This window comes from Rhinichthys klamathensis, unplaced genomic scaffold (genome assembly GCF_029890125.1).
Source record: "Rhinichthys klamathensis goyatoka isolate OS25496 unplaced genomic scaffold, OSU_Roscu_1.1 h1tg000523l_1, whole genome shotgun sequence".
Lineage (NCBI taxonomy): Eukaryota > Metazoa > Chordata > Actinopteri > Cypriniformes > Leuciscidae > Rhinichthys > Rhinichthys klamathensis.
Window position 1 is genome coordinate 878,476 of NW_026607002.1, and position 15,896 is coordinate 894,371.

General features: G+C 40.7%; 2 protein-coding genes across 4 annotated transcripts in view; both read left to right on the top strand.

Annotated features, from left to right (window-relative positions):
- The first annotated feature begins 809 nt into the window (after positions 1-809).
- On the top strand, positions 810-3,002 carry si:ch211-241b2.4 (C2H2-type zinc finger protein). 2 transcript variants are annotated; one of them, XM_056238520.1, is made up of 3 exons: positions 810-897; positions 2,221-2,307; positions 2,416-3,002. In XM_056238520.1, the coding sequence occupies exons 1-3, from the start codon at positions 843-845 to the stop codon at positions 2,934-2,936; spliced, it is 663 nt and encodes a 220-aa protein (XP_056094495.1). In that variant the 5' UTR covers positions 810-842; the 3' UTR covers positions 2,937-3,002. The 2 variants fall into 2 exon arrangements, with proteins under 2 accessions (XP_056094495.1, XP_056094494.1); XM_056238519.1 differs by having other exon boundaries at positions 2,221-3,002.
- A 10,237-nt stretch (positions 3,003-13,239) lies between these two features.
- LOC130073045 (gastrula zinc finger protein XlCGF7.1-like) overlaps positions 13,240-15,896 on the top strand; it is a 471,752-nt gene continuing 469,095 nt past the window's right edge. For both annotated transcript variants that reach the window (XM_056238444.1, XM_056238441.1), the window contains exon 1: positions 13,240-13,496. In XM_056238444.1, the coding sequence (XP_056094419.1) occupies positions 13,439-13,496 (58 nt within the window). In that variant the 5' untranslated portion in view covers positions 13,240-13,438. The remainder of the gene's footprint in view (positions 13,497-15,896) is intronic.

A 15,896-nucleotide genomic window follows, 5' to 3' on the forward strand; every position in this document is an offset into this window, starting at 1 on the left:
TTTTAACCAAATGGATTGACAATAAAGCATGTTTCTGTGATTAATTAAGTTGGAATATGTAATTATGTAAAATAACGTGCGCTGTAGCGCTGCTGCCATCTCGTGGTTGGAAGTGAAACCTACATCACTAAAGAACAGATCTCTCACACAAAGCCTAAATTGTTTTGTGTAAATTCATATTTTTCGAGCATTTTAGAATGTATATATTTCTAAAGATAATTTTAGATTAACACATCCATTATGTCGTAATAAACGTTCCTGTAGTTTCCATGTTAACCACACGATGGCGCATCACACACAGGTTCAGTGCGTCCAAAATCGAAAGATACTTCATGCTCGTGCACATACTCTCGATACTTCATGCTCGTGCACATACGCTCGCGCATAAAGTTTTAAGAAGAATACTTATTTTTTTCTTTTTCAATTTTAAGTGCTTCGTTGCAATGGTTGTTTTGCTTAAAATAATACCAAAGCATCAATGCACATTTAAAAAGTGATATGAAAGAGGGTTAAAATCACTATCACGTCAAATGAAAGCCCACTTCACATGCCAGCCCGTTAGATGGCAGAAATGCGCCGTCATTACATCAGAAATCAGAAGACAACAAAGAAGAAGAAGAAGAAGAAGAAGAAGAAGAAGAAGAAGAAGAGTAACGCTGAATATCAACTGTAAATGTTCGGGAATGTTCCCATCTTCATACTGTACAAGTGAAGAATAAAACAAAACAAGAGGAGAAACAACTGCCGTCCACGTGACATGTCAGAGGAGAGGAGGATGAGAAGAACATGAGTGATTCAGGAGGATGAGAAGAACATGAGTGATTCAGGAGGATGAGAAGAACATGAGTGATTCAGGAGCCTGCAGAATGAATAAAGATGATCCTGAGCAACACACAGGTTGGTGTCTATATTGATTCCTCACCGATGATTGTTGAAGAACATTCAGGCCACAAACCTTAATGCATTTCAGCAGATATAAAATATCATAAGAGCTATGAAATATCTCATAAAATGAGGTAAGAGATAAAAATAAACTGATGAGTATAAATAATAATAATGCCTGATATTTAACTTATTAAATGGATAGACAGACAGAGAGATAGACTGATAGATAGATAGATAGATAGATAGATAGATAGATAGATAGATAGATAGATAGATTGCCAGATAGATAGATAGATAGACAGACAGACTGATAGATAGATATATAGATAGATAGATAGATAGACAGACAGACTGATAGATAGATAGATAGATAGATAGATAGATAGATAGATAGATAGATAGATAGATTGTCAGATAGATAGATAGCCAGCCAGATAGATAGATAGATAGATAGATAGATAGATAGATAGATAGATAGATAGATAGACAGACTGATAGATAGATATATAGATAGATAGATAGATAGATAGATAGATAGATAGATAGATAGATAGATAGATAGATAGACAGACAGACTGATAGATAGATATATAGATAGATAGACAGACAGACTGATAGATAGATAGATAGATAGATAGATTGTCAGATAGATAGATAGCCAGTCAGATAGATAGATAGATAGATAGATAGATAGATAGACAGACAGACTGATAGATAGATAGATAGATAGATAGACAGACAGACAGACTGATAGATAGATATATAGACAGACAGACAGACAGACAGACAGACAGACAGACAGACAGACTGATAGATAGATAGATTGCCAGATAGATAGATAGATAGATAGATAGATAGACAGACAGACAGACTGATAGATAGATAGATAGATAGATTGCCAGATAGATAGATTGCCAGATAGATAGATAGATAGATAGATAGACTGATAGATAGATAGATAGATAGATAGATAGATAGATAGATAGATTGCCAGATAGATAGATTGCCAGATAGATAGATAGATAGATAGATAGATAGATAGATAGATAGATAGATTGCCAGATAGATAGATTGCCAGATAGATAGATAGATAGATAGATAGATAGATAGATAGATTGCCAGATAGATAGATTGCCAGATAGATAGATAGATAGATATTGGCTTGATTTATGTTTACAGACATGCATATAAAACAATATTGTGTGATTTCAATGCAATAAAGTCCTTTTTCAGATCTCACTGCATCAGTTTTCATCATCTTGGTTTATGGACAATGTTTCAAAAATCAAATTTTCCTTTTGTGTGACTTTAATATGTTCCATCGTGTCATTTCAGATCTGTTGGAAGTCATTGAACTGGAGGTTTTACCAAATCATTTCATAACCGGAGAAAAATCTTCAAGCCGCTCACAGACCGAAAGCCGTTTTCCTCCGAGAACAAGGGTCCAGACGTCTTTCCTCTGCCCTCAGTGTGGGAAGAGTTTCAGGCGTAAAGGAGATTTCGTGAGACACGAGCGGATCCACAGCGGAGAGAAGCCCTTCTCGTGTCCTCAGTGTGGGAAGAGCTTCACACTAGCAGACGGACTCAGAAAACACCAGCGCTCTCACTCGGGAGTCCGAGCGTTTCACTGTGAAGAGTGCGGGAAGACATTCATCCTGCCCTCGCACCTGAAGAGACACATGCTGATCCATGCGGACTCGAAGCCGCACTCCTGTGCTCTTTGTGGAAAGGCTTTTTCTCAGCTGGACTGTTTGAAAAAGCACCAGAAAACACACAGCGGAGCGAGACCTCACATGTGCTTCGAGTGCGGGAACGCCTTCCACTCGTCCGACACGTTGAAGAGACACCAGAGGATTCACACCGGAGAGAAGCCGCACACGTGCTCACACTGCGGGAAGAGCTTCTCTCAGTCAGGACACCTGAAACAACACCTGAGGGTTCACACGGGAGAGAAACCGTACTTCTGCTCGCTCTGCGGGACGAGTTTCAGCACGTCCAGGAATCTGCCCGCTCATATGAAGAAACATCGTCCAGATGAGGATGAAAACTGATGCAGCGAGATCTGAACAAATCCCTCAAGATCACGCTCTATGCGTGTGTGTATTACAGCATGGATCGTCATAAGATCATTTAAAGGGGACCTATTATTCCCCCTTTTTAAAAGATGTAATATAAGTCTCTGTTGTCTCCAGAGTGTGTATGTGAAATTTGAGCTCAAAATACCCCACAGATCATTTTTATAACATGTTAAAAATTACACTTTTTGGAGGTGATGCGCCATTTTTTGTGTGTGACCCTTTAAATGCAAATGAGCTGCTGCTCCCCGCCCCCTTTCTAGAAGAGGGCGGAGCTTCAAGAGGTCTATGGCAACAAAACAGGACAATCTCACAATTTGAAAATGTCAGAAACAGTCAGCAGTGTTCAGGTGAGTCAATTTCTATTGTGTAATTGCACGAAAAAATATTTATTTTACCTTTATTTCACTTCTAAAATGGAAAAAGCCCTTTTTGTCCAGCCCCATTACATGCCATCATTTCCACATTTTAAAGTAACCATGAAGTTATTTTTAAGGAATATTGCAGTTAGGGATGGGACGGTATGAAAATTTCATATCACGATTATAGTGACCAAAGTTATCACGATTATCAATATTATCACGGTTTTGTTAAAATGAGATGGAAATGTTCAAAAAGAACTGATGCTCACCCTGAAAACATTTGAAAATCAACAAACAAAAAATACAATTAGCAGGCTAGCAGCTATATGCACTTTTTTAAGCATAAACATTATATTAACATTAACATGGAGCCCTGAGAGTGAGAGGTATAAGTTTTCCTAGTGCAGGTTTTAATGAACCCGTCATTAAACCCTATCATTAGGCTAATAATGATAATAACACTTATGGATGTGTGTATGACTGAATATTATTATTATTAATAAATAATAAATCGCTTTCTCTCTCACACACACACTCACACGCACGCACGCACGCACGCACACACACTTTAAATGAACAAAATATGTTGGTTGGGTCAGGGTGACTAAACTACTGGAATACTTATAATGACTGTTGTAAATAGCAACACACTACACAGCGCACATCCATGTCTCGGATCACCGCGGACGCAATCTCTGGTTTCATTCAAGTGTGTATGTCTTGCGTCTCAGTTTTGATTGTATTGAAAATTAAATCAGAGTAATTTAGTATTAATACTACTACAATATTGTTGTAGTGATCACATTTACTTTACGATTGATTTGGACACTGTAACTTGTATAATGGATTTATAAACCGGCAAGATTTAAAAACATTAAGTTAATCACAATTCAATATTTCATGTCCCTGAAATTATTTCTGTGGTAAAAAATAAAACTGTAATAAGTTTGCTATGAATGAATACAATACATTATCCCTTAAATGTCACCCTTAATAGTTTGAATATGTTCGTTCGTCTTGGCTCAAATCCACTTGCTGTAAAACTTTTCTCTTCGCGGAAGCTTTGCAATAATTACAAGTGAGATAATGAAATAATTCATCTCCAATACATTTTTTGTCTAATTATTTGCCCAAGTTAGTTGTGCTATTAAGGTAAAAATTAACTCAGTGGGTGGTTGTCACGTAACGTTAGATGACTTAGCAGATTTGACGTGTTTCCCCCTTTTGCAGCGACTTTCCTCTTGCAAGATTTGCAGACAGGCTGCCCATCCTCGATTAAATTGCCCTCGGGACTCTTGTAATAGCCAAAATACGACCATACCTCCGATTTTGTCCTCTTGGATGGCTGAAAAATCTCCCGTGCGCTGTCACTGCCTTCCGCCATGTCTTCTCGCGCAAAAAAACAACAGTGCATCTGCGCGCCTGCTGAGTGCTCGCGCCTGCGTCAGACTGATTCTGGCTGGACAGGATTTACCGCGAGTTTTCAAAATCACGATAATCAAACACGGTTTTTATGATAATTAAATTTTAAACGATAATACTAACCGCCAGGCCATTTTATCGTGGTTTATCGTGAAACCGGTAATCGTCCCATCCCTAATTGCAGTATTTATTATATTTATCCGTGCACATCATTCTTTTTTTAAATTTGAATATGATACTTTAATCAAAATAACTTCCCCCTCTTGCAGCTCATCTCTTCTACATTTCTCTTTTACATCTCTTCTCCCTTACATTTGTTCTTGTTCCAGAAGTGTTCACTGGGATATACGTCACAATAGAGAAGAAAAGACTAAAGACTTTCAAAATAATGGTTGTTATGATATAATATGTAATGGAGTGAAATATGATGATCATAAAAGAAGTACATTTTTCTTACAGCTTTATCAATATATATTTTTGGTTTATTATTGCAACACATTTCTTTGCACAAAGTACACAAATATTGAACTGTGAATATTTTTTTGTGTTGTGATGATATTTGCCTGATTTTCAGCCCTGTAATATTTAACTGTGTACAAATGGCACTTCTTCTGAAAACAGCCCTGTAATTCAACCCATTTGAAAATAAACTATTTAAAAACAAAAATTATCTTTCGTTTATATTTTCAGTTTATGTTTCCCGTCGGTGGAAAACTCGTCTGGAACACCATAGACATATCAAAATACATATAGACCTAAGTCTATGTCGAAAACGCCTCCTAATACAGTCACGTGGTTCTCAGCTGACTGGAGCATCGAACGTCATAGATCACATGTTTATGGTTTCGAATCTTCGGCGTCGAATGTAAACAATTTTTCGAATCTTTTCAAACACGTCGCGTTTCATTTCCGTTTGCCGAGTTCTACAGCGAGCGAGCGGACTCATCTCCGACTGTCTGAACGCGGAGGAGCACAGCAGGGGTTCAGGCTGTGTTTAGGACAGACGTTCATCCTTCAGTTCATACATGTGGAGAATTACTTCAGCTGAGTTCTACATGACAGGCCGCTGTAAAGATGGAGTTTATTAAAGAGGAGAATGAAAACATGAGCGGTTCAGAACCCGACAGAATGAAACAAGAAGAATCTGAGGAGCAAACAGGTTGGTGTTTATTTATTTGACTGCTTAGAAATATTAAGCTCACTCACAATCCTTCAGCAGATTAGGTACAACAATTCTTGAAGCTGTCAAATATATAAATATTTGATCATTCTTATTATTAGTAGTAGTATAATATAACATTATTATTATTATTATTACTAACATTGTTATAACATTATATTATTTATTATTTGAAACCAAAGATTAATTATTATTATTTGACAGCTTCCAGTATTTTTGTAAATGAACAAAAAAATGAACATAAAATTTAATATTTTTAATGACCTTCCTACCATTACATTTAATTATTATAATATAATATATAATTTGACAGCTTATATTAATAATTAATATGAAGAATTGTACATAACATTATTATTATATAATTTGACAACAGATGATTTGGTAAATTAATGCATTACATAGGCCTACTATTATATATATATATATATATATATATATATATATATATATATATAATACTTATAATTTTTAAACATTTCAATGCCCTCCTGCCATTTAATGTCATTGCTATATCATGTGTTTTTATTATAGGCCTATAACTTATAATTTGACAGCTAATATCAAAAATTATTAATAATAAACATTTTATACAATATTATTATTAGACCATTTATAGTGTTTTTGTGAATATATACATAATGTAATTATTATAATTTAAAATATTAATATTTTAATGGTCTTCCTGCCATTAAATTTCACCTTGAATTGTTTCATCTGTTTAATTGTTCACAATTTTTCCTTTTAAATCGATTTTTGACAATTTGGTATCTCCATTTTAGACGTGTTGGGACAGAATGAGTAGCAGGAGAAACACCATCATCTTCACTTCACAACTGGAGACAAATCAGGAGGCAAAAACTATTTCATCTGTCCGCAGTGTGGAAAGAGCTTCCCGCATAAAGGAGACCTTAATAAACACGGGCGGATCCACACCGGAGAGAGGCTGTTCACATGCTCTCAGTGTGGAAAGAGCTTCAAGCAGAAGGCAAACCTTGACAGACACCTGCGTGTTCACACTGGAGAAAAACCCTTCACATGCTCTCAGTGCGAACGCAGCTTCACATCCACGAGCGTCCTCAGGAATCATCTGCGCCGCCACTCTGGAGTGAGATCCTTCAGCTGCCATCAGTGCGATAAGAACTTTATTTTGGCCAAACTACTGAGAAGACACCTGAAGATGCATGCAAACCAGAAGCCTCACTTGTGCTCTTTCTGCGGGAAGAGTTTTTCACACTGGAGTATTTCAACGAGCACCAGAAAATGCATATCGGTGGAAGACCTCACAAGTGCCGTGAGTGCGGGAATTCTTTCAACACAGCCGACTCCTTGAGGCGACACCAGAGGATTCACACTGGAGAGAAGCCGTACACGTGCTCACACTGCGGGAAGAGCTTCATTCAGTCAGGACACCTGAGAGCGCATGAGAGATTACACACGGGAGAGAAGATGTACCGGTGCTCTTCATGTGAGAGGAGCTTCACACACTCCAGTGAACTACTGACTCATTTGAGAAAGCCTTGCCCACTGTGAGCAAAGTTTACATCCCTTTTGTCAATCGGACACATTTTCAGGCGATTCAATCTCTATCTTTTATAAGCTGGTGCATTGAGATCTGTAGTCTTGCGTTTACCTTAATGTGACTTCTTTTGCACTGAAAACTCTTCTCACAGCATGTGGACGTCATCATGTTTTGTTGTTGAATATGCTTTTCCAACGTTGTGAATTCACATCTCAACTCTTTCCCCGCAATTGACGAAAATTTCCGTCATTTGTGAGAAAACGCTATCCTTCCAGAATTTTACAGCTTTCCGTGTTTTCACTGTTATGCGATAGGGGGCGCTATTACGCATCTTCTGGAAGAGTGCTGGATCTCCTGCTCAAAACATAGGTGAAGAAGAAGCAGAAACAAATGATATCATATGTACACATATGCATGCGTAAAATAACGTGTCCATCAATATTAAACAGCATATAAATCAAAACTGCCTAACGTTACCATATTAAATGTCGACCCTATAGGACTGTGCGAGCATTAGGGGTGTTGTTGGACTCGATCGACTGCATCTGTGTTTTGATCATCGTTCCGAATCCAATCCAGACATCATTTGAAAAAAATAACTTGAATTTCTCAGCTTTTTTGCTCAAAATAGTGCTTTTTTTTTCTATGAAACTTACCCATATTCAAGTGTTGAAGATAAAAGAATGCATTAAGCTAGAATAAAACTTAAAAGCTGAGGCTCTGTTCTTTCTTTTGATGTATTGCATGTTCAGATATTCATATAACAAAGCATTCTGGGAGCCATGACATTTTTTTTTTTTAAATGGCCAAAAATGCTGGCTGGCAATGTAAAAAAATTAATAATAAAAAAACGCTGGCGGGGAAAAAGTTAAGTATGTATTATTGTGCAGACTTCTATATTTACAAAGCATACAAATTCAAGGTTTTTGGTTTAGATGGTTGGTAAATAAATTTGAATTGAATTGAATTGAATTATGAACCCGCGCCCTTTTTTCCTGAGCTCCATGAGGAGCTCACCCGGTCATAGCGCTCCCCTCACTCGGCCCGAGCCCATGCGCAGGGTACCCAGCTACTGACGACAGTGGAAGGCGTGGAGAAATTAGGTTACACGCGACCGCCTCCCGTCGAGGACGCCGTCCGTCTCCTGGATGGAAAACCGCCTCATTGCCTTTCAGGCCATGTAGAGCCACTGGCCACATTGCCGAAAAGGCATATATTTCGGCTGGACATGCAGCATCTGCCCTCCACACGATGGCAATTCTGCAGGTCTTCCAAACTCGACTCTTGGGGTACCTGGACAAGGATGGCTCGGACCCCGAGTCCCTCAGGAAGCTGCTCACGGCCGCAGATCTGACTCCTGCCTCTCCCCCGCCCGCCGCCGTCGAGCTGCGGACCGGGAGACTGCAGAAAACTCCATCAATGGACTCTGACGAACACCCATGCCACCCTCACGTGTCAGAACTTGTCACCTACCCTGAGACCAGTTACCGCCCCCCGAAGGAAGCGCGGAAAATGGTCTCGTTCGGGTATGGTGAAGACGACACCATGTCCACAAGTGCCTCCGACCTGGGAGCGTGGTCTGAGGCTCCATCAGGAGCCACCCCGGCCTTGCTGGACGCGGAGCTCATGGCTATTCTCACGGAGGCAGTAGCTGACCTGGAGCAGGATTGGGCAGCCCCCAAAGAACAGCCGTCTAGGAAGTGGATGGACGGTTCCTTCCTCAGCGCAGGCTGCCAGGCGGACGCCGTCCGTCTCCTGGATGGAAAACCGCCTCATTGCCTTTCAGGCCATGTAGAGCCACTGGCCACATTGCCGAAAAGGCATATATTTCGGCTGGACATGCAGCATCTGCCCTCCACACGATGGCAATTCTGCAGGTCTTCCAAACTCGACTCTTGGGGTACCTGGACAAGGATGGCTCGGACCCCGAGTCCCTCAGGAAGCTGCTCACGGCCGCAGATCTGACTCTGGGCGCCTCTAAGAAGGTCGCCCAGGGAATCGGCCGTTACATGGGCAGCCTCGTGGTTCTGCACCGCCATCTGTGGCTGACGCTGACCGAGATGCGCGATGCTGAGAAGAAGCCCACTGGGTCTTTTTGACATTGCGGTCGAGGCCTTCTTGGAGAAGTACGCCGAGACCTTGAAACAGTCAAAGATGCCCTGAAAAAGGACGGAGGTATGCGCCCCATCCTGGGTCAGATTAGTGAACAAAGCGCTCGTGAAACGCGCGTTCAAGATGATTACTCAAATCCTCGCGCATATTCAGCCCGAGGACTACTTCATTGCAGATGTCCTGAAGGATGCGTATTTTCACATTCAGATAGCCCCGCATCACAGGCGCTTTCTGCGTTTTGCATTCGAAGGCGTCCCATACCAATTCAAAGTGTTGCCGTTCGGGCTGGCTTTGGCCCCCCGCGTGTTCACAATGTGCATGAATGCAGTGCTCGCACCCCTGAAGCTCTGTGGTATGCGCATACTGAACTATCTTGACGACTGGCTAGTCATCGCTCAATCGAGAGGCGCTCTCGAGGTACGCAGACTCCACGCCCACCTGACATGCCCGGGACTGTCTGTGAACATACAGAAGAGCATGCTTCAGGCGTGCCAGTCGATCACATTCCTGGGTATGGTGCTGGACTCGCGCACAATGATCACACGCTTATCAGAACCGAGGATCCAGTCTATTCACAATACACTAGCCCTCTTCGTTCAAGGCAGAGCTATTCCCTTAAAAACGTTTCAGAGGCTACTGGGTCTGATGGCAGCTGCAGCCTCCGTCTGCAGACTGGGCTTGCTGCACATGAGACCGCTGCAGCACTGGTTGCAAAGCCGGGTGCAGCCGCAGGCGAGGAGAGCGGGAACGGAACACATCATCATAAGGCGTTCGTGTCTCGAGACTCTGGCGCCTTGGTCCGGCACGACAATGTACGAACAGGGAGCTGCTATGGGCAGAGTGGTCAGACGGGTAGTGGTCCATCACTATCAGGCTGGGGAGCCCTCTGCGATGGCAGACCAGCGTTCGGTACGTGGACAGGGGACCAGAAGCGCTGGCATATAAATTGCTTGGAAATGGAAGCGATTCGATTAGGTCTGCAGAGTTTCCTCCCGTTTGTGAAAGACCGCCATGTTCTCATCAGAACGGACAACACAGTGGTGGTGGCGTACATCAATCGCCAGGGAGGGCTGCGCTCGCGATCCCTGCAGGGCTTAGCGAGGCAGATGCTCTTGTGGGCGGATCGGGTACTGCTTTCGATCCGAGCAGGGCATTGTACAAGTCGTCTGAGGACACGCCCCGTCTGGCGCGTTTTTCTAACCATGGTTTCAACCAGGTCGTATAGGCAGTGAGTTACCTTTGATAATAATCACATTAACTCTAATTGTGGCCTTTTTTATTATGCCCGCATTCATAAGCCGGCAGTATTCTCAAGCACCAACATATTGCTGCATTTTCCCCCATATCACACCAGTTCAGTGTTGCTTAACTGAGTAAGGGGAGATACTGATGGTGTGGGCGCCGAGTTGGCTCTGTGCCAAGAGTGCATCGGTGTTTCAACCAGGTCCTGGACCCGACCTGAAGCTAAAGCGCATGTCTGAGGCTAGTGCTTGTGCTTACAGTTAGTTGGGCCGGCTAGTATTTCCACACGGCGGGTGTTTTATATGTTTCTCATACGTAATGTCGAGGGACCGACTCGATAAGGGAACGTCTCTGGTTACTCACGTAACCGTAGTTCCCTGACAGGAGGGAATGAGACATTACGTAAACTGCCGTGTGAAAAGCCTTCAGCATCATTGCTCTCGTTCAGTCGAAAGATTCTGAGGTTTTTGGCGCCCTGCATCACCTATACTGAGGACTGTCAGCCAATCAGGTGAGGGCGCGGGCGCTATTGGCTATTTGCAAGCAAAGGAGTTATTCAAATCGGGCTTCAGCATTTCGAGGAAAATGGATTTCCCCATACGTAATGTCTCGTTCCCTCCTCTCAGGGAACTACGGTTACTTGAGTAACCAGAGACGCTCTGCCTTCATTGAACGTGTTCCCAAAGGATTGGTGGACGAAAGAAAAGCGTCCTTTAAAATACGGCGTGGATGCTGATGTGGAAGAAAGATGCTGTTTGTTTTGTATTGAGAGTGTTTTCTTATGATTCTTGATCTGTAAGCTGTATATTCTTTTGTAAAGTTCCTCATTTTGACTTTGTCTCCCATGTTCCATGCGTTGTATTTTTCATTTCATCTTTTTATTGTGGCTGAGGACTTTATAATTCTTGTACCATCTAATTTGAAAATGAAGTCAAGATTTATATTAAAATAAACAACATCAGTAACTCAGAGTCAAGAGGGTAAATATAATTACAAACTCCTTAGCGGATTTGAAGTTTGAATCTCAAAATGATCTATTATGGTGAAAGTGAACAGCTGTGTCCCCTATAAGATGCTATTTCTAAATCAATATTTACTTATTCGGATCAAACATGTTTGGGAGCTATATAAACAAATGTATACATCAACCAAGAGATTATCGTGGTTGTTTTATATCTGGGAGTTTAACAGAGTTTAATATGGTTTCCGCCAGTAGAGGCGCTCGAGCAACCGAAGCAATGACACACATCTGAGTCTAGCAGAAGAAGAGAAGTGAGCGAGGGAAGGGAACATAAACATGAGAAGTGGAACACAGCCGTTCATTCAGCTCTAAATCTGCTGTTTTACAGACTGTGAGTACATTCATTTTATAATTGAATTGGAAAAATCTACATGACTATTAAAGATTCGGTTCATTTTAGTGAATCTAAACAGCCGGATTGTTTGCTGAATTAATCCGAATCAGATCTTGAATCCGAAGTTGAGGCACTTTTCAGAAGTAAATCCTTACGAAAATTAAGTATGGGTTTACTAAAATAAATGGGAAAAAACATGGTTATTTAGTTAAACCCATTACCATAGTTTAACCGTTGTATTTGCAGGTAAAACTGGTTATATAGCTAAACAGTAATCAATCTGCCAAAAGCCAATGATTAGTTACTACACTTTAGCTATAATTTTCGCCAATGTTGTAACGTTAAATATAACAAACCATAAGCGCATCACTGACTAGTTAACTGACAAAGTGTAAAGATTTTGAGTTGTGTTTTGTAATTAATAAATTAAACCTGGTGTAAACTTAGTGTTTCCCCTACACACAGAAACTCAAAAGGTCTTCACGGCAACCCGTCAAAATAAAAGTTCGGTTTAACTTGACAGAAATATATTACTGTTGTACATTAGAATTTAGATATGTCCCAATGTAATAATAATACACTAACACTAATCCAAATAAATTATCATCAAAACTGAAATTTAAGGAATTGTAAATTAAAGGAATAATAAAGTTTTAATTTTAACAGTAGGCTAAAGCTCATTTTGCAGCAAGTTATTTGACAAAAAGTGTATTTAATTTCATATGATTAAAATTGATGATAAATGATAAAATTTGTGTTTTGTCTTCATTTTATTACCAGAAAAAACACAACACAGAATTTGTCTGAATTTTTTTTTTTCACTTATAAAAAAAAAGTTGTACAAGTTTAATAATTCATAATCCATGATTTCAATTAAATAAAAATAAAAAAATACACCACGTATCCGTAACACGTCCGCTCCGCAACACTAGCAGTCCTAGGGGAAACACAAATTGTAGCACAACATTTTACATTATTTTTCTAACTGTGCTGCTAAAAATGTATGCACATTTTTTTTGTGACACAAAAGTTTGCCTTCAATTGTTTCTAAATGGCTATTAGAGCAAAACATTTAAAGCTGGATAATCTCGAGTGATTGTAAGTGTGATGATCATCTGCTAAATGAGCAACAACGACCACAATTCACTCCTTCAGTCAGTGAAGCTCCCACAGCCGTTCATGAGAGTTTAAATGCTGGGGAATATTCCCATCTTCCCACAGGAGAAGAAGAAGCAAGCAGGAGGAATTACTCCAGGAGAAACTACGGACATACTATTGTAAAGATGGAGATAAAGGAAGAACCCTGCAGAATAAAAGATGAAGATACAGAGGAACAAATAGGTTGGTGTTTTCCTAGTTCATTCTCTTTAATGACTGATGAGGAACATTAAGATGAAAACTGACATATAACAATAAAAACTAGATACTAGTGATGTATGTCTCGAGACCACTTTTACGTGGTCTTGGTCTTGTCACGGCCTTGACGGTCTTTGGTCTCGGTCTTGTCTTGGTCTCGGACCTCCCGGTCTTGTCTAGGTCTCGCTGTCTCAGACCGACATAGTGGTCAGGGGATTGAGCAATACAATACTACAATATCCACGACGATATCCGCAACGTATTGAAGCGCGCATCCGAGTGAAGACAGTGCGGTGCGCGCGAGCCACGCAAGAAAACACTGTATCCGCGCCACTGATCGCAGTGGCAACGAGCACTTTGATCACTTGATTTAAAAAACACATATCATGTACAGTTTTTGATATATTGATATTTAGTAAAACACATATCAGTGACATGATGGGTTTTACCTTCATTCAGGAGATTTTGGGTAACTGCACAACTGACAGATGACTTTGAGCGCACCGCCAACGGTGTGTGTGTGCAGGGGCGGCCTTACCTATGTTTCACCCGTTTCAATTGAAACGGGCCCCGCCCTCCAAGGGGGCCTTAACAGACCAGCAAAATCCCATTCATTTTCTCCGTAGGATATTGATTTTCAGCCATAATGTCTAAACCATTCAAGGTAGATTGACCACGAGCTACGAGGTTGTGAAATGAAAGTTTCTGCTCCTTTAAAAGCCACAAGCTACGAAATCAACCTTGTTATTTGCAAAACACTGACGTCTCTGATTGGTCGAACTCGCGGTTACCATGGCGACGTTTACCACTCCCGCGAACGGCTTTAGCGATCTGAAGCATAATATCGGTAGTTTATGTATTTACACCTTTGCCTTTTTGCCGTTAGGTTAAAATGTTATTTTGAGCAGAAAAATAATTTTAAGAGGAAATGAAACGTACATATGCCAGTGGTGCTAAAAAACGAAAGATATCAGACAACAAAAGAAAAGCTTGATTCAGTCTACCAAAAGTGAAGTTACCCTGCGTGAAAGGGCGAGGCTTATTCCAACGTAAAACGCTGTATAATTGTATAGTTTTAATCAAATAAGGTTGGATTATTTCTATGTTCAGCTGCCTGTTCATGAAGCTGAAAGTGCACGTAATAAAATAATATACCATTGATGGAAACCAACAGGAATCCTAGCTTTTTCTGCTCTATTATGTTTATGTTTTATGTGGGTAGGGCCCCATATTAGTTATTGAAACGGGCCCCCAGATGCTTAAGGCCGCCACTGTGTGTGTGTGTGTGTGTGTGTGTGTAACCATAGCGACAAAAACGACCAACGTTCGGATCCTGCACTTAAGCCTATAATTTCGTTTTTAAAAATATAATTATGTATTTAAAAGTTGCAGAATGGATTAATTTGGAGACTTCGAAATCAGCAGAGATAGGCAGGCAAATGCAAAACAACATTTGACAAGTTATTGCTTAGCTTCAACACTAATGTTTTTTTCCCCTCCGGTCTCGACTTGGTCTCGGTCTTAGTCTCGACTTGGTCTTGGTCTCGACTTGGTCTGTCTTGGTCTTGGTCTTGGTCTTGTCTTGGTCTCGATACCATCTGGTCTTGGTAGTGTCTTGGTCTCGGTTTAGGCGGTCTCGACTACAAGTCTACTAGATACTAGTAGACTCCAGAGTTTCCGCTAGAAAAAAATGGTGCCGGTCAAAGTGACCGGCAGAGTTTTCGTTTAACGGACATTTTGATGATATGCCGGTCAAATATCGCCTCTTAAATTAATTAGTCAAGTTGAGGAAAACTGGAGACAGGCTATGTAACTTAAAAATGACATAATCAGGCCGTATAGAATGCAATATGTTATTATTAGCCCAACTTTTAAATAGACGGAAAAAAACATGAACGTCCGATTGGCGTCAATTAACACCAATTGTTTTTTACACACACATTCACTTTTTGAAACATTGAGGCACGGATGTACCTAATACAAATAAATAACTAGCTAACTAGTTAACATCTCCATTTAACTAGCAGATCATTAATTTAGTTCGCTATTAAATAAGAGATCTAGCGCTAAAATCAGTTGTTTTTTAAATCAAGCTGAGCGCTCGTGTCCGCTGCTATCAGTTGCATGGACGACGCGCTGCGCGAGTTGCGCAATCTTCACTCGGACGCGCGTTTCAATCTATCGCCGTTGCGAGACTCTACACAGGCGAAGCACTGCTACTTGGGCGCAGAGATATCACGCAACACCTGAAATAAAGCTTGCCACAAAGAACCGGCGAAAGTAATGATTGAAACATTTAAATTGTTGATAAATTGATAAAGTTGACGATGCATGCTCGCCATCTTCGCAGTAGTGAACGCGCCAGAAATGCACACTTCATATGAA